At 41.9% G+C, this 19,230-nt stretch overlaps 1 protein-coding gene across 3 annotated transcripts in view; it reads right to left on the bottom strand.

Moving 5' to 3' along the window:
• Nucleotides 1-19,230, bottom strand: part of LOC147112720 (mannosyl-oligosaccharide 1,2-alpha-mannosidase IA-like) — a 454,464-nt gene that overhangs the window by 190,571 nt on the left and 244,663 nt on the right. For all 3 annotated transcript variants that reach the window (XM_085997310.1, XM_085997309.1, XM_085997308.1), the window contains exon 4: nucleotides 451-531. In XM_085997310.1, the coding sequence (XP_085853436.1) occupies nucleotides 451-531 (81 nt within the window). The remainder of the gene's footprint in view (nucleotides 1-450; nucleotides 532-19,230) is intronic.

Genomic DNA, 19,230 nt, shown 5'->3' with positions numbered 1-19,230 from the left:
AGTTTTCACAGGTGCTGTTAAAAGGGGAGCCGGGAGGGGGAGGGGTGAAAATCACAGGCAGATCCGAACCTGGCTTCACCCAACGATCACAATTCTCCAGCAGAGGTCCTACATACCGATCAGGATCCTTGGCACATTTTCCAATGCCTCACCTGAGCCACAAAGCTAAGATCAGCCATAGGTCCCATCAGCAAATGGATCAGTAACAGGTCCCACCTGAAGCAGCCAACCACCTTATACCCCACAGAAAAAACAGGAAATTCTGACCAGAATTTTTCTTATATACTTTTATAATGTATTCTACAGAGTCATAATACTGAGCTACCAAGATACCATTCAAGTAACTGGACTAATACCAGCTGCTTCACAAATATTTATCTTCAAGTTGGAGATGAGCGGCCAGGGGAATGCAAATATTTTTATAAAGTTACAATGCTTAGTGGTACTCACTTCTTCGCCAGTAAGGTAGTAAGCAGAGAGGAGCCCTCCAACAAATCGAATATTCACTTCAAAAACTGAAATCTCTGCATGCTAAGAAGAGGAAAACAAATGTTGTCAAGATTGAATAAAATGCATCACTTTCTAACAGACTACCTGTTCGCATACTTAACAACATTCTAAAATTGCCTCCATATAAATTGTATGTGTAGAGCATTAAAAATTGCTTTGACTGTTCTGCGCTAGCCAGGTAGATTAGTGGCACATTGTTTCTGCAACAAATTGAAATCATTACACTTCCACACCAAAAACTGAAATAACTCTAACCACTTAACAGTTGTAACTGAAAGTTTATCTGAGGAAGCTGAAATAATTAAACAATTAAAAATTCAAGTTCTAACCAAAATTTTAACTAAGTTGAAACATTAAGGCTAACCAAGGCCCGAGTACAGTCAAGCCCAGGATCCCCAGAGGTAGGACTCAACATACGAGAGAAAACCCAATTAGAAGTGGTAGCTGTTCATGCCTTTTCAGTTTTTTCCCCTTTTTAATTCCTTCGTTTAACCACAGAGTTCAACAAGTTTTATTAAATTACTGTATAGCTTTAGCAGTCTTACATTCCCAGCAACTGACTGATTCAATATGTTACCAAGAACATTAAAAAGTTATCTGGCTGTTGTCACAGAACAATGGTTCCAGTAATTGATGTACATTGGATTATATTTAAAATTTCTAACATAACTCTCAAAAGGAAAGAGTCAAAAACATATTATGACTTCATATAGAAGCTTAGTTTCAAACTATCAGAGAAATCACCAATATTATTTCTACTTTGAGTTACACCTCAGTTGAAAGCAAAGTTTAAGGAAATGAAAAAAAGTCACATTTTTAGGGCTCTTCTATTGCATCATCATTACCATGTGCTGTAAATAAACAGGTTTATTGCAATATTCTCTACATTTCTTTACATCATGTTAAAAACTAAATCACCATCATTAATAGTAGTAGACTGGTATTTGGCCTTGAGTCATTACTTTCAATGTTAGAGCATCAGAAACAGTTTTATTTATAATACTTTTGTTTGGAGCTCTCTACGTTATTCAGACTGGAGTGGGCATGAACCAAGGGAATCCCTCTTGGAGTAACAGGAAAAAATCCCCACCGTCTTTGATTGCTGTTTATAAACATCTGCGGCTTCAGATTGGATCAACGGGATCCATCTTTTTGAAGGCAAGAGAGCTCACTTTGAGAGAAAAGATACAGCTTTACATTCATGCTTGCATAGAACATATTTATTGATACATAAAAGTAAATGTAATTTACTGTTATTTTTGATTTGGTCAGAGCTTTTCACCATGCTCAGAAACATTAGATTCAGTCAGAGCTTTCAACCATGCTCAGAGAGATTAGATTTAGTCAGAGCTTTTCACCATGCTCAGAGACATTAGATTTAGTGACAGTCAGATAACTACAGTGGTTAAAGTGATTTTTTTTAAAGAAAAGATCTCACCCGCCTTGGCATTTATGAACAAACACTCTCTAATCCCCTTCCCACAAGTTAAAACTCAACCCCATTCAAGCCACTTTAACTAGATTCCAGAAATGTAACCTATTTAAAAAGCACTAAATTAAAAATGTAACTACATCAAAAAAGGAACCACAATAAGCACTACAGATTTTCCTAGTTTGCATGAAATCACAAATTTAAGTGGTGTAACGTTTATTTTATCTTTGTCCTTTTCTAGGTTTTCATTCTACACACTACCCCCCAAGCTGACAGCAGGCAGCCAACACGTTTCCATGGCTTCTGTAAACATGGTTGCTAACACCAAAAGGAGATACATAACTGCAATAAAATTGACACCCTCAGATTTCTCTCTTCCTCTGAGGAAGGACTTCACCGCTCCCCTAAAGCCATCCCAGACAGTACAAACCATCAAAACTGGGTCTGGACAATTAGGAGAGGGATTCCACCACCACAGATAGATTCGCTATATACACATTTTTTCCCTCAGATAGCATTAGAAATGAGACACTTTAGCATGCTGACCTATGAAAAGGCAGTGGGGATTTTTTCCCATTACTGCTGGACTCCTTTAATTGAACAAACTACAGCAGTAATTAGACCTACTCTCAGGACCAGTGAGATAGTTTCATCAGGTGAAAAATGCAAAGGAATGATGACATCAAACATTAATCACAAATTAGCAAGCGGTAGCAGCTGAGTCTCTTCTGGTTACATTCTTCATTTCCATGCCAGTCACAGTGCTTAATGGTTTGCATGGTAAACTACAATTGTCCAGAATTTGCTGGGAAAATAACAGCAAGTTTACTGCACCCGCTGTTATTAGTGTGTAAAAGAAAATCCAGCAAACTCACGCAGCAAGAGTTGTGAATCGCCACAAATTGCTGGACGATTTGCACCAATCCGTTGTTAGCCTCACAGTCAATCTCCCTATGAGTTTCAAGAAATTGCTGCATTTGCACAGTTAAAATAAATTAAACTCGCCACAGAAAGTTAGGACTGGTATTTAGCAACGCAAGGACCATTTTTCATACAATTTTCCAAGGAGAAGGGTGAGGGGAAAAAAATCCAACTCACAGGGCACACCGAGATGCCCCGCTCCAGCAAATTCTGGGCCAATGTGTTACAATGCAACTTGGACATTAAAAGGACAAGCTGACCTGAAGATCGAGACTGCTGACAATACTGAAGAGAGAGGCTGCACAGCAAAAAAAATGAAGCATGGGGACGGTAGTATAGCGGTAATGTTACTGGTCTAGTAATCCAGAGGCCTGGACTAATGATCTGGAGACAAGAGTACAAATCCCACCACAGCAGCTGGGGAATTTAAATTCAGTTAATTAAATAAATCTGGAATAAAAAGCTAGTAGCAGTAATGGTGAGCATGTAACTACCGGATTGTCAACCGCATTGTCATAAAAACCCATCTGGTGCACTAATGCCCTTTAGGGAAGGAAATCTGTCGTCCTTACCCGGTCTGGTCTGTGACTCCAGACCCACAACAATGTGTTACAATGACTCTTAATTCCCCTCTGAAATGGCGGCTCAACACCACCTTCTCAACGGCAATTACGGTTGGGCAATAAATGCTGGCCTTGCAAGCGACGCTCACATCCCGTGAATAAAAAAATAAATCTGACTCAATTATCAAAGCACTAGTCCTTATATACCGTAAGCTTGTTACCACAGTATGTGCAAGTTATAGTGTCATGTTTCTTATGCATTCTTTCACCATTCTTACACAAAGTGTTACTTTTAGGGAGTTTTTTTTTTAAAGCAATGCAAATTCTCATGAAGTTTCCAAGAAGGACATCCAGAGGAAGGGCTGTTAATGTGCCAAACTGTAGATTTTTTCCTCAGCATAAACAGTAAAAAAAAATTAAACAAAAGCAGAATACTGCAGATATTGGAAATCTGAAATAAAAGCAGAAAATGCTGAAAACACTTAGCAGGTCAAGCAGCATCTGTGGAGAGAAAAACAAAGTTGCCTTGGTAATCGGTTGTGTTGAAAAACCCTTTGATCTCTGATTGCATGTGAAACGGGGTTAAGAAGAGAGACACAGACACCAAATAGATAGTTTAGCTTTTGGAAACAAGATCCTACAGAGGCAATCAGGCAGCAAATAGCTGCAAAAGACAGAAGGGAAGTTCAGTCCTAGGTTAGGGAAAGAATAACATGGAAATTAGTTAGTCAAGCAGGACAACCCACTTAAGCGGAGTAGTGTAACATGTTCACTATTTTACATGATTATACAGCGTTAAGTTACATCAATTGAACCAAGTGAATTTGATCATAACTATTGCTGTGTACATTTACCTTACTGTGGTCTAAAGCAGCTTTTAATGATTCAAACTAACCCTTGCCTCAACTAGTGTTAACTCTGTCCACCTTTAGAAAAAAATTAAAAATACCTGGTTCAAGTCAGAGGGTTCCACTGTTACACCAACAATCGTACAGGTAGACATAGGGCAGTGTGAGTCCGCTGCAATAAAGGACACTCAAACCTACAGAACTGACTAACTCCACTGAACCAGAGAAGTTTGTTTTTTCATTTTCAAATATATAAACACTTTCGTTGCTCAGTGGTAAGCACTCTCACCTGTGTGTGTGAAGGTTGTGGGTTCAAGTCCCACTCCAGAGACTTGACCACAAAATCTAGGCTGACACTCCAGTGCCGTACTGAAGGAGTACGGCACTTTCGGAGGTGCCATGTTTTGGGCGAGATGTTAAACCGAGGCCACATCTGCCCTCTCAGATGGATGTAAAGGATCCCATGGTACTATTTCGAAGAAGAGCAGGTGAGCTCTCCCCGATATCCTGGCCAATATTTATCCCTCAACTAACATCACTAAAACAGATTCTGGTCATCACATGTCTGTTTGTGGGACCTTGCTGTGCGCAACTTGGTTGCCATATTTCCTACATTACAGCAGTGATTACACTTCAAAAGTATTTCAGTGGCTGTAAAGTGCTTTGGGACGACTTGCGGTTGTAAAAGGCGCTATATAAATGCAAATTCTCTCTTCTTTTCTCCCGTTTAAAAGCTTTTATGCACTCTACTGTCAACACCTTTTATGTTCCAGTAGCCCTCTATGTAAAAAAAAAATCTAACATGTCTTTTTGTTCTTTTGGGGATGATCTGGAATTTATGCCCTCAAGTCAGCAACCTTTCATAATTTTGAACACCTCTATTGTTCAATTTAGTTTCAAGCAGTTTTCTGGATTTACCTTTTCCACACTCTGCTACCTTGCATACCTCGAAGATCACTGCCAGATGCTCGTTTCAAGGCTGAGAACCCCAAAAGTGTCACATTTTGATGGTTTTAGGCCATGATGCCACAGGATACAATCCATGTTAAAAAACGCTATCAAAGGGTTAAATTCAAAGAACTGATTTTCAGACATGGTGTCAGAACCAGCATGCTGGAGACAATGGAAGAGAGTTTGGCATTCCGATGATCATTCACCGTCTGCTGCTACATAGAAACATAGAAGATAGGAGCAGGAGTAGGCCATTCGGCCCTTCGAGCCTGCTCTGCCATTCAATGAGATCATGGCTGATCATCCAAATTCAGTACCCTGTCCCTGCCTTCTCCCCATATCCCTTGATCCCTTTAGCCTCAAGAAATATATCCAACTCTTTCTTGAATATATTTAATGAACTGGCCTCCACCGCCTTCTGTGGCAGAGAATTCCACAGGTTCACCACTCTCTGGGTGAAGAAATTCCTCCTCATTTCAGTCCTAAATGGCTTACCCCTTATCCTTAGACTATAACCCCTGGTTCTGGACTCCCCGGCCATCAGAAACATCCTTTCTGCATCTAGTCTGTCCAGACCTGACAGAATTTTATAGGTTTCGATGAGATCCCCTCTCAATCTTCTAAACTCCAGTGAGTATAAGCCCAATCGACACAATCTCTCCTCGTACGTCATTCCTGCCATCCCAGGTATCAGCCTGGTGAATCTTCGCTGCACTCCCTCCATGGCAAGAACGTCCTTCCTCAGGTAAGGTGACCAAAACTGCACACAATACTCAAGGTGCGGTCTCAATGGAAGAGAGTTTCGTATTCCGATGATCATTCACCGTCTGCTGCTGCATCAACCCTATTCATTGAAGTAATACACAACTGAAAAACACAAATGTGCGGTCAAGATCATAAGGGGATACTACGGTTATATCCCTGGGTTATGCTACCATAGAAGTAGATATAGGGCAATATAATCCAATTCCCACAAAACCAAGACACTCAAACTACTTACTGGAGTGACTGATGCCAGTGAACCTGTGACGGTATCCCAGGCAAGCTTCTTTCTCTCATCTTTCCTCACAACTCAAATCACTGATACTAGGGATCATAATTTCCAGATTTACCCTGAATCCTCATTTCTTGAGAGTCAAACAAATAGCTTTTAGCATGGAACTTGATCAAATATCTTTTAGAAGTCTCGGTACACCATACTGTAGTGATTGCCACTGTCCACTTGGAATGTCACTCCCTCAAAAAGTCATGGGAGTTGGTCAGGCAGTGATCATTCCCTTCTGAATCGATATTGACTGCTGTTTATTAGGGTATTGTATAGATAATTCTCATTTTGCTCCTGATAATTAATTGTTATTTTATGAGGGATTAAAGCAAGACTAATGCAGTTGCCAGTGTGTTTTTTTTTGTTATCAACACCATATAAGCCCATTTCCGATCTATTGATACATCCCCAGAGTCTACTGACTGCCTCGTAGTGATCTTCAATGCCTCACAAATATGCTTCCCAGTCTCATTTAGTATTCTTGGATAAATGCCATCTGTCCGGGGAGATTTATTTACACGAGTTATTTTCGGCTGTCTTAATACTTCTATCTCATTTATGTCAAATTCATTAATTCTGCTGAGGTCATCTATCCTTAGGGAAGACGTGTTCCCTTGTCAATGCTCAGAGGAAGTAATCATTCAGAATATTACCCATCAGGTGCTCATTCTCGGTTTCTGGACCTTTTACTGTTCTCACCTCTTTCGGACTGCCCATTTTACTGTTGAAGGACTGAAAGACTTTCTTACTGGTATGCTTTGCGTCTGCACCTATGCTTTCTTTCTAGGTCTTGGATCCTGTAACCACCCTTTTACCATACTTCTGCATGTTCCTATATTCCTCCTTGGGAACTATGTCCCCTTTTCTCCCTGTAGAATATGTACAGGTCATTTGTTCCTCTTTGCTTCACCTCTAATTTGTTAATCCATTTCAGGTCACACTTGCTGGTTTCTAGGTATGTTATTATCCTGCATGCTCAAATTATGCTTTCAAAGCTGTTCCACTTGTCCTTTACTTAAGTTTTGTTGAACACCCCCCAAAATTTGCCTGTTACCCTTTTAAGATTAAATACCTGCCTCCTATTCCTTGATATTTCTTAATTCTAGATCATTCTGAACTTGATCATTTTATGCTCGCCATTCCCCAAGGATACCGTGACTTCCATTTCCTGTATGTTACCTGGGTCACTTACAAATACTCGGTTTAGATCAAAAGTGCCCCTTGTGGCTTCGTTGATGCACTGGGTCATGAAGCAGTCATACATTAAATTGAACAGCTCCAACTGTAAACCACTTTGGTTTTCCCAATTTATATTTGGTTCATTGAAGTCACCCATCAAAACAACTTTCCTGCTCTCGCACGTCCTTCCTGAACATATACCAGTACTGTAAGGGACGCAAGACCTGTGAAATAAATTGAGTTTTTAAAATCTATTTTCTCTATTTTTAGTATGGGAGAAAGAAAGTCCACTGGTGTTCCCTCTCCCCTACCATTTGTTATGAGATGAACTGACTTAATATTTTTAGATATCATTGTTAACAATTTCCATAATCTGTTGACTTTGAATCATTCAGTAAAATATATTAAATGAACATTTTAATTAACCTTTCAACATGAACCATGTACATAGCAGCAGCAGCATTTCTGTCCAAAACGTATAATCAGAGATTAATTTTTTAAATAAAAAGTGAAAAATTATACAATAGCCTCTACGCATCATAAATCATTTACATTAGGATAGAAACAATGTACAAAGTTTTCTGTCTCATTAAAACACCAATCATGTTTTTCCTAGTATCAGAGTTACATTCTTGTGCCCCTTAAACATTTATATTATAGTGTGTTAAATAAAATCCTCACGTGTTAACATTATGATAAAGGTTACCTTTCATCTAATGTGTATTTCTCATTGTCTGGGAAGATATTTATTCCGTTGCCGCCCTATTGTCAAAAATGACTTTATTCTGTTTGTTGCACAAGTTGTTCTTACGTTGAGCAATCTAAAAGAACCAAAAAATACCCGCACTTGCTTTAATATGCTAATTCCTGTTGTTCATCAATACTAAAGTGTCTCTAATCAGAATGAAGAGGGCATATAAAAATTTACAGTTGGTTAGTGAACCTAGACCATGAAATTATTCAAGGTGACACTCATCGTAGAAATACATGCTGAAATTTAGCTTGCACAGATGGCTGAACAACACACAAATTTCCAAAATACAAGGCCAGTTATGAAGCTGATAAACTCATTATATAATTGTAATTCATGATAATCTTCTTCCAGTCTAAAGTCAAGCAATGCACACTTAATGAATAATTCTGTAGTTCAAAATCAGCCTTGTAGGAAAATGTAAATGATGTAAAATTCAACCCAATATCCAGTATTCAAATTATATTTCAAATTATATAGATTACTAAACTTGTTACAACACACAATTTATTTTCTTAGAGCAATTCTGGAAACGTAGTTGCAATAGATTTAAACGGGTTTGGAAGAGTATTTACTGTGTAACAAATTTGTACATGCAAAAACAACTTGTATTTATATAGCACCTTTACCGTAGTAAAACATCCCAAGACTCTTCACAGGAGTGTTATCAAACAAAATTTGACGTCGAGCCACATAAGCAGATATTAACAGATGACCAAAAGCTTGGTCAAAGAGGTAGGTTTCAAGGAGCGTCTTAAAGGAAGAAAGGGAGGTAGAGAGCCGGAGCGGTTTATGAAGGGAATTCCAGAGCATTGGGCGTAGGCAGCTGAAGGCACGGCTGCCAATGGTGAAGAGATTAAAATCAGAGTTGCGCAAGAATCCAGAATTGGATAGCACAATAGGAGAATAATAGCACCTTTTTAAATCCATATCCTTGTATATATTGAAAAAACCAAAGACAGCATCATGATTTCATAAATAATTTTGCTGACAAAAATCAAAAATAAGAGCAACTTCCTCAAAAGACCACAGTAACTAAATGCAATGCAAGGTCCTTACAGGACTTCTCTTTCATTCAGCGTACCTAAAAAGAACAGTTTATTTCAGCAAAAGAAAAATACTGCGGATGCTGGAAATTTGAAATAAACTCAGAAAATGCTGGAAATATTCAGCAGGTCAGGCAGCATCTGTGAAGAGAGAAACAGAGTTAACGTTTCAGGTCGATGACCCTTTGTCAGTTCTGACGAAGGGTCATTGACCTGAAACGTTAACTCTGTTTTTCGCTCCACAGATGCTGCCTGACCCGCTGAGTATTTCCAGCATTTTCTGAGTTTATTTCAGCAGTTTGGTTTGCTCCATACAAGAATTTAAGGTCAGCATCAATGCCAGGATGAGTTGGAAATAGTGAAACATGTCCAATAAATGATCAATGTTTGGATCATAAGTGACTTGTCTCAAGGCTATTGCACCCCTCCCCCAATAAAAAAAAATTACTGGGGGGGGGGGGGGGGGAAAGAGGAGGAGAGAATCAACAAAATGCACTTTCAAGATTTCCACTATTTCTAATAGCTTGAAAATGCAACTTAATTTCATATTTTCAAATATAACTAATATTTTATCACTTACCACTCTCCATTAAATGCTTTTAAATATATTGGCCAATTTTAGATTGGTGCTCCTGGTAAGAAGCCTTGTCTGTCAGCAATGTATCAGCCAAATCCTGATTTCCATGCCCTTTGGTGGGCAATGAAAATCTTGTTTCTTTCAATTCTTCAAAACCATTTCATGTCTTTCACAAGTCCAACCAGCTATCATCTCTTGTTCTTAACAGCTTTTCGCTTAGCGGACGTATTGACATTGTTGGCTTCACTATCTCTTCTGAGCAAAAAAGCTGCCTCAGAGATTCTAGTTGTTCTTTTGTGCAAACCACTTTTTTTTGCCCACAACGGTGCTTAAATATAAAGTCCAAGTCCATCCAAGACCTTAATGCAGCTCCCTGTTCTGAAAAACTCCAACAGACACTCTTTCTCCCACCTTTGTCTTTCTGTACTTATCACATATGTCCATTACTGCTCTAAATATTATTCTAAGCTCCAAATAAACTGTAGTACATCCTCTTTCACTTCCCTGTGTAGTGTATGTAACCGTTCCACCTTTAAGAGAGCTATTTTAAGAGTTGCACTACTTTATCTTGGCTGCTGTATACTGTAATACCGGTGGTGACCACACCGGTATATAAGTGCTGTGTAATGATTTATTGGGCAGTTCCGCCCTGACCTTCGACTAGTAAAGACCTGTTAAAAGTTACTCTTGTGGTCTGTGTAGTAATTCTCATTATAACACACAGACTTAACAGTGGCGACGAGTACGATCTTACCCTGCGGCAGAGATACATCCAAGGCAGTTTAATGGGCGTCGAGAAGAGGCATCCGCCCTCATCATTCTGCTGAGAAAAGACTCGGGTCTGCAGAGCAAAGGAAGAATTCTGACACGAAGCCTTCCATCAGCAACAGGCAGTGATCATCCCTTCTATCACGGTGGTGGGTAAGCCGATCAGCGAAGAGCAGCCAGTCGGCCACGTTGGCTGTGAAGTAGGGGAGGGAAAAACAGAGGATATAAGGGTGGAGAACTCGACCACGGCCGGGGAAAAGAGCCGGACAGAAGTCGGGGCCAGAGGCGCCGAGACTGGGGCAGCGTAAGGCACGGAAGCCGCGGTGAATGCAAACGCAGCCGGTGAGAGAGACCGGGCTACAAGCGGGAACGCAGCCGGTGTGAGAGACCGGGCTACAAGCGGGCTGGGAGACGCAACAGCGTCGAGAGAGAGCTCAACCGCGACCGGTGAAAAAGGCCGGGCAGCTACCGAGGCCGCGAGGCGCAGCGACCGGGACAGCGTAAGCGCGGGAGAAAAAAAAAAAAACCGCGGAGAACTCAGCCACAGCCGGGGGGGGGGGGGGGGGGGGGGGGAAGGACCGGACTGCAAGAGGGGCTGGGAGGCATGATTTGAAAACCGCTGGGGAGGGCGAATGCAGCGATACGGCAATCGCCATTACAGCCAGCGGGGGAGAAAGGCAAACGCGGGAAGCCGCCATTTTCGTAGGCGGGGGAAGAAGACGAGCGCGGGAAGCCGCCATTTTCGTAGACGGGGGAAGAAGACGAGTGCGGGAAACCGCCATTTTGAAAAAAAAATAAAAGAAAAATTTCTTTTTGTCTCTCAAGAAGATTGCGAGGATGCCTAAGCGTGGTAACATCAACGATTTCGATCCCGATGTTGAAGATTGGGCCACGTATGTTGAACGCATAGAGATATATTGTAAGGCAAATAAAATATCAAATGAAGATAAAGCACTAACCTTACTAAACTCAATGGGTGCGAAGACATACGGGCTATTGAAGCATCTTCTATCACCAGCTAAACCGGCGGATCAGACTTTCGCTAATATTGTTGCTGTCCTGAAGAATCATTTGAACTCCACATGCTGATGTTAGCAGAACGATTTAAATTTTATGCGAGAACGCAACTGAAAGAGGAAAGCAACGCGAAGTATTTAATTGAACTGCGTAAGCTAGCGAAATACTGCCAGTTTGGGGAAAGCCTGACAGAGGCACTGAGAGACAAATTCGTGTGTGGATTGTCGAAAGAAGGAACACAAAAGCGGCTGCTTGAAGAGAATGATCTTACACTTGATAAGGCGGTCTCTATTGCAGCATCGCATGAAGCCGCAGCGAGAGGCACTGCGGAAATGCAGCTGAAGGCAGCGGTACTCAGCGTAGATCAAATGGCTTCGGGTACAACGAAATGTTATCGTTGTGGGCAGACAACACACGATCAGAACCAATGCTGGTTTAAAAACCAGGAATGTAGAAAATGCGGCAAGCTTGGTCACATAGCTAAAGTATGCCGGTCAGGAAAGACGACCAGCAACAAAAAGTCACCGCAGGAAAAGTGCAGAAAGGTACATAAGGTGGCTGAGAAGAGTTCGGATGAACAGAATTCGGACTCAGACTCCAACAGCAAGGAACTGGGTAGTCTGAGAATTCACAATGTGAGTAAGGAAGCTGACCGACAAACTATCTGGGCCACACTGCAGATAGCAGGAGTCCACTTGAAGATGGAATTGGACACCGGATCGGCGTTGACGGTCATGAAAAAGCAAGATTACAAAAGGTTATTCAAACATATTCCCCTACGGGATACGAAGATAGTATTGCAGACATACAAGGGGCAAAGAGTATACCCCATCGGAAAGATAAAAGTCAAGGTGGTACACAAGAGCAAAGAACACCAAGGAATGGACATATATGTACTACCTGAGGGAGGTCCACCACTTCTGGGACGGGAGTGGATCAGGAAAATAAATATGGACTGGCACTCCCTAAAAGCAATAACGGTAGTTTCCGGAAAAAACAAAGATGTCAAACCTGCACGATTGTCCAGAATATTGGATGAGGGCATATGCAGCAGTGACAGTGACAAAGCAGAGAGTGAGAACTCGGTGAAGATAATCAGCTCAGACTCTGGAACTGATGATGGTAAGACCAGCCCATGTGCAAAAGACAAGTCTAAAATGGACTTGCAGACTAATGATGGAAAAACGAAGGAGTGCATAAATGCTTCAGAAGAGAACAAAGTATCAGAACAGAATTCCACTGAACAACATAGTTTGACAGAGAATTCTGAGTCTGTCCAGTCTACAGACATGCACATTTCTGAGGAACACCGGGCTCGAACTCAACTCAATTTCAAACTACAACAGCAATTAGAACAAATGATTCGCCGTTTTGAGCAAGAGATGAATGCAAAGAAAAAGTTCTTTGACACAGAGTGGGAGAATCTGGAAAGACAGCAGAAGCAGCTGATTGAGAAAATGGAACAGGAACACACAAACCGTCTGCGCGATGAGGCCAAACGAATCAAAGCTGAGCAAGAAAGAGAATATGTCAAATTCATCGATCAGTTGAAAGCTAAGAAGAAAGAGCACCCTTTTGTGAGCAGTGTTAGCAGTAATAAGCCACTCAGGGAATTGGTGGCAGAGGCAAAAACTGAAGATGCTGCAGAGATCAAGTTTGTTGCTGAAAGCGCTACTTCCAGAGCTTTGCTTCGAATTAAAGAATTGCCAGTTAAAATTGTGAAACCCTTGAGAGAAGATTGGCATGGAGAAACATCGTGTCATTTTCGAATGCAAGGTTTCCAGGCCAAATGCTGCTGTCAAGTGGTATTACAAAGACAAAGAGATTCATCCCAGTAATAAATATGAGATTGTGAGTGAAGATGTGTACAGGAAGCTCGTTATTAATAATGTCGCTTTTGAAGATGAAGGCAACTACATGTGCGATGCCATAGATGACCAAAGCACAGCAAAGTTATATGTAGAAGAGCAATCAATTACCATCATTAAACCCATATGTGATGTGGAAGTGACAGAGCCAAGTGACACCATTCTTGAGTGTGAGCTTTCAGTTGCTGACGCGAAGCCTCCAAAATGGATACTAAATGGTGAAATTCTTCATGCTTCTAAAGATGTGGACATTGAGCATCGTGGCACTATTCATCGTCTCACTCTGAAAAAAACAACTTGTAAGATGACCGGCTTGCTGCAGTTTATCACAGGGAAATCAAAATCTGAGGCGAGGCTGACTATTAAAGAGCCTCCGTCAAAGGTAGTCAAAGAACTACAGAACATTACAGTGGAAGAGAAGCATTCTGCTACTTTGAGCTGTGAGTTTACACCTACTTCCAAGATGGTCAGATGGTACAAAGACCAGAGCTTAATCGAATCTTCTGACCGATACAAATTTAAACAAAATAAGAATGTGATAGAACTTACCATTACAAACCTCACACCCAAAGGCTCTGGTGAATATAGCTGCAAATCAAGTAATGCACAGACCACAGCCACACTCACAGTTGAAGCTCCAAAAATAGAAATAGTAAAACATTTGGAGGACGTAGATACTGAGGAGGACAGCAATCTAGTATATTCATGTGAGTTGTCCCACGATGAGGAAGATGATGACTCATCTGAACCATTATCACCCCTACCAGGTCACGCACGTGGTCCCTCCGAACTGAGCCAAATCAGTCTGGAAGCAGAAAAACTTCCCAAGGTACTCGAGCCTTTAGAAGTCAACAATGCTGGTTCTGAAGTTACGAAAATTCAAGCTGTTAAGTCCAGTGAAGGACTATTAGATAAGTCACCCCAGCAACGAAAACCTACTACACCACCGAAAACTACTACACCACCGAGGCGCTATCCGGACCGAGTCAGGAGGCGCCGCCTCAGAGACTGAATCTGTGAACTGTTTTTACATGAAGTTGTGTATATATGTTATGATGTTATGTTTAATGGGAAATATATACTGTTAAGCTAAAAAGGGAGGATTGTAGTGTATGTAACCGTTCCACCTTTAAGAGAACTATTTTAAGAGTTGCACTACTTTATCTTGGCTGCTGTATACTGTAATACCGGTGGTGACCACACCGGTATATAAGTGCTGTGTAATGATTTATTGGGCAGTTCCGCCCTGACCTTCGACTAGTAAAGACCTGTTAAAAGTTACTCTTGTGGTCTGTGTAGTAATTCTCATTATAACACACAGACTTAACACCCTGCATCCTTCTTGTATTGAAACCAAAGCATATTGGAGTAATTTTTTGCCTTCATCTGTATGAGTGGTTATCTGGTGGAGCAGACCGTCAGTCACTTATAGAAACTGCTGGATTTTTGTTCCATTGATATCAATAGATGTCCGCTGTAGTTTAGTCTGCCTCTATGAAAGCTCAAGTATTTCAATCAAAGATTATTCTTAAGTATACATCCTTAAGGTCTATAGTCAGATTCCTGAATGAAGTCTGGGAGTGTTACTGACTAACTTCTTTTGGATGGGATTGCTCAAGCTCAAGTTGGAAATCTAATGCCTTCAGGTACAAAGCAACATATGTAGAAGCTATTAGTTTCTTCAGCCTAAAGAAATAGTATGGAAAGATGCTTCTTTCCCTCTGAAACCAATATCTTCTCAATAAGTACACTTCTTGGCTGCTCCAAGGAGGTTTTTTTTTCCTTCAGCTTTGCAAAGTGCCATGGAAATTAAAGGACTAACGTATCGAGACAAGTCTCTCTCATAGATACATCTGACATAATGAGAGCTCACTTGCCAACTGCCAAGGGCAACTAATAAAACAAGTTCTTCATACCTGGCAGAGACAACAGCTATGCAGGTTTGATAGAAACATAGAAGATAGGAGCAGGAGTAGGTCATTTGGCCCCTCAAGCCATTTAAATGAGATCATCATGGCTGATCATCCAAATTCAGTACCCTGTCCCTGCTTTTTCCCCATATCCCTTGATCCCTTTAGCCTTATGAAATATAGCTAACTCCTTCTTGAATATATTTAATGAATTGGCCTCAACTGCCTTCTGTGGTAGAGAATTCCACAGGTTCACCACTCTCCGGGTGAAGAAATTCCTCATCACTGTCCTAAATGGCTTACCCCTTATCCTTAGACTGTGACCCCTGGTTCTGGACTCCCCCACCATCGGGAACATCCTTCCTGCATCTAGTCTGTCTGGTCCTGTTAGAATTTTATAAGTTTCAATGAGATCCCCTCTCATTCTTCTAAACTCCAGCGAGTATAAGTCCAATCGACCAATCTCTCCTTATACGTAATTCCTGCTATCCCAGGTATCAGTCTGGTGAATCTTCGCTGCACTCCCTCCATGGCAAGAACATCCTTCCTCAGATAAGGCGACCAAAACTGCACACAATACTCAAGGTGTAGTCTCACCAAGGCCCTGTACAACTGCAGCAAGACATCCTTGCTCCTGTACTCGAAATCTCTCGCTAAGACGACCAACATACCATTTGCCTTCTTAACCGCCTGCTGCACCTGCATGCTTACCTTCAGCGACTGGTGCACAAGGACACCCAGGTCTCGTTGCACTTCCCCTTCTCCCAATCTATTGCCGTTCAGATAATAATCTGCCTTCCTGTTTTTGCCACCAAAGTGGATAACCTCGCATTTATCCACATTATACTGCATCTGCCCAATCGCCCAACCTGTCCCATCTTAGCTCTCTAAATAGAAGCTCAACATAATGAATGTTGTGCGTCGTTACTAAATCTCCCACTTTTTATGCAGCAGCTATAATGCACTGCACCTCATTTGCAATGAAAAGTGAAATACTCCAGTAGAGATAAAATGTACCTTTCCACATTCACAGAACTCAGATACCAGAATGTGTTTTCTCCCTCTCCCTTCTTCCACCCCAATTAGAGTATACAGCATCTTGCACTCAGTTCCAATAAAGTCCGCATGGCCCAAACATTTCCTGATCCACCTGGCCTGAACCTCTGCTGGCAAGATCACCAGATATTCTCAAATTATCAATGTCAATGTGCAAAACTAGACAAATGTATTGTTGCAAATATTTAATTAATTGAAAAGAACACCTAAAATGCTATACTTAAGGCTCAGATCTCAAAAAGAACCCTTTGTGGAATTCAACTAATATCCAAATTCAGAGAATAGTAAAAAGCCCTTTTCAGCTTAAATGTGAATTGTAGTGCACGAGGTACACAATGGAAATTGTAAGTACTTGCCTCATCACAAGTTGGAGACAATTATATACTTTTTAGACAGTCATTGTGTAAAGAATGCCAATTTTATGAGTCCTCCATGAAGCCCTGTGTCTAACTCTTTCACTGAAGGGACTTACAACAAATAAATCCAAAAGCTGTTTGTCACAGTAGACCAATGTTGTTTCAGAGAAATCGCAGACTAGCCACAGGAGACAGTGACACTGGTTTCATCACATGCACTAATTCTAGTAAAAAGAAACTCCTTACACATTATACAGGCAAATGTACTGTACTTCACGTATATTTACTCAACAAGTATCTATCACCATACAGTGCAAAACTTTGAACTCTTTCTCTTTCACTGATATTTAGAATTCTGCTATAAATTTATCAGACACAGCACATCTTAGTGCACCTTCTAGGTTTGTATTATTCTCCGCGACACCCTGGGCCACTCCTCAATCACCCCCTCCCCTTCTCCTTCCCGTGCATGCGCAGGAGATGCAACACCTGCACTACCTCCTCCCTTCTCACCATCCAGGGCCCTAAATACTCCTTCCAGGTGAAACAGCGATTTACTTGTACTTCTTTCAATTTAGTATACTGTATTCACTGCTCACAATGCGGTTTCCTGTACACTGGGGAGATCAAACGCAGATTTGGTGTCCACTTTGCGGAACACTTGCATTCAGTCCGCAAGCGTGACCTTGAGCTTCTGATCGCCTGTCACTTTAATTCTCCGCTCCACTTCCACTCTGACCGTAAACACCTCATCTTTCGATTAGGCACTTTAGTCTTTTGGACTTAACACTGAGTTCAACAATTTCAGATAATTATTTCTTAGAAACAGATATTTCCAACACTTTTTGAACTCATGTTGTGCTGGATGGGGAGAGAGGAAGGAACATCTGATTCTTCTATTCCCATTTACACCTCTTCTAGATCCAGCTTTTGTTTCTTTACTTGTCCCATTACCACCCCCTTCTGCCTCGCAGCATCATCCTGGTCATTTAATCTCTCCGGCCTTCTACCTGATCATAGATCTTCCCGTTTGTTCTTTCCTCCCATCCCTCCTCTCCCGGCCTCTGTTCTTGCTTAAAGCCTGTTACATCTGTAAAATTTTCCAGTTCTGATGAAAGCTCATCGACCTGAAACATTAACTCTGTTTCTCTCTCTCCACAGATGCTGCCTGACCAAATGAGTATTTCCAGCATTTTCTGTTTTTAGTTGTACAGTATTATTTTCAACCTCTTGCTTTCTTCTGCTGGCCTGGAGAGGTTATGCCGATTTGTCAAGCTGATTCCGATGACAGCTCCCCTCTCCAAGGTGATGTTTCCATGTGTAACTACTTTTTACAGCTCCTGTATACTGTAGTACCGGCAGTAACCACACCTGTATATAAACCCCAAGTAGTGATCTGTATAGTTAGTTCTAGAGTAACCCTCATTCAGTAAACACCTGTTGAATCGTTCCCTGCAGTCTGATTATTGAAGGACACAACATTAAGATACACGGACGTAACATTGGCGACGACGGCAGTTTTGAACCTACCTGTAACTCTGCATCACCTCCCAGGGATTCGCTCCTGGAGAACAGTGGAAGAAGGTAGAGTCCAGAAGCACGGGCGTCGACCACGGGCAACCGCCCAGTCATCCAGCGGAGATTTGAGCATCGCAGGGGAGGCTGTCGAGAGCCAGGCTTGGCTTTCCAGTCACGGTGGTCCAGCGAAACGGGCTGGCAACAGGTACTGCGCAGACCCTTCCCGGACAGCGGCAGCTAGAGCCCGACCGAGCGTCACAGAAAAAGGCTGGGCAGCGTCGACGGGGGAAGAGAGGGCAGAGCGCACAGGGCGCAGCCGGTGTTCAGGACTGAGCAGCGTCAACGGGGGCGAGAGACGAGAGAGAGCAGAGCGCAGCCAGTGTTCAAGGGCCGAGCAGCGTCAACGGGGGAGAGAGGCGCGCAGGAAAACGCGAGGTGCTGCCATTGCCACGAGGACCGCAGAGAGCGGCGTTGGCAGCAGCAGCGCGCGAAACCCACAAGGCGTCGATTTGCCACGAGGACCGCCGAGAGCGGCGTTGGCGGGAGACGCCATTTTAAGCCGCAGCGGGGAATAAAGGAAAGCGCGGGAGGCGCCATTTTAAGCCAGTCTAACCACACCCAAAAATGCCGAAGAGTGGCAGTATCACAGCGTTCGACAATGAAGTCGAAGATTGGACGACATATGTCGAACGCATAGAAGTATACTGCAAGGCGAATGAAGTGCCAGATGACAAGAAAGCGCTGGTATTGTTGAATTCAATGGGTGCAAAAACGTATGGCTTACTACGAAACCTAGTAACCCCAGAGAAGCCAGTAGAAAAGGATTTTGAAAACATAGTGTCAATCCTACAGGACCACTTAAACCCCACACCACTGCTGATAGCAGAAAGATTTAAGTTTCACAAAAGGAACCA

This window comes from Somniosus microcephalus, chromosome 9 (assembly GCF_052327205.1).
Source record: "Somniosus microcephalus isolate GS21.2 chromosome 9, FLI_Smic_1.0, whole genome shotgun sequence".
Taxonomy (NCBI): Eukaryota; Metazoa; Chordata; class Chondrichthyes; order Squaliformes; family Somniosidae; genus Somniosus; species Somniosus microcephalus.
The sequence above is the reverse complement of the archived record's forward strand: the minus strand, read 5'-3'. Positions and strand labels throughout refer to the sequence as shown.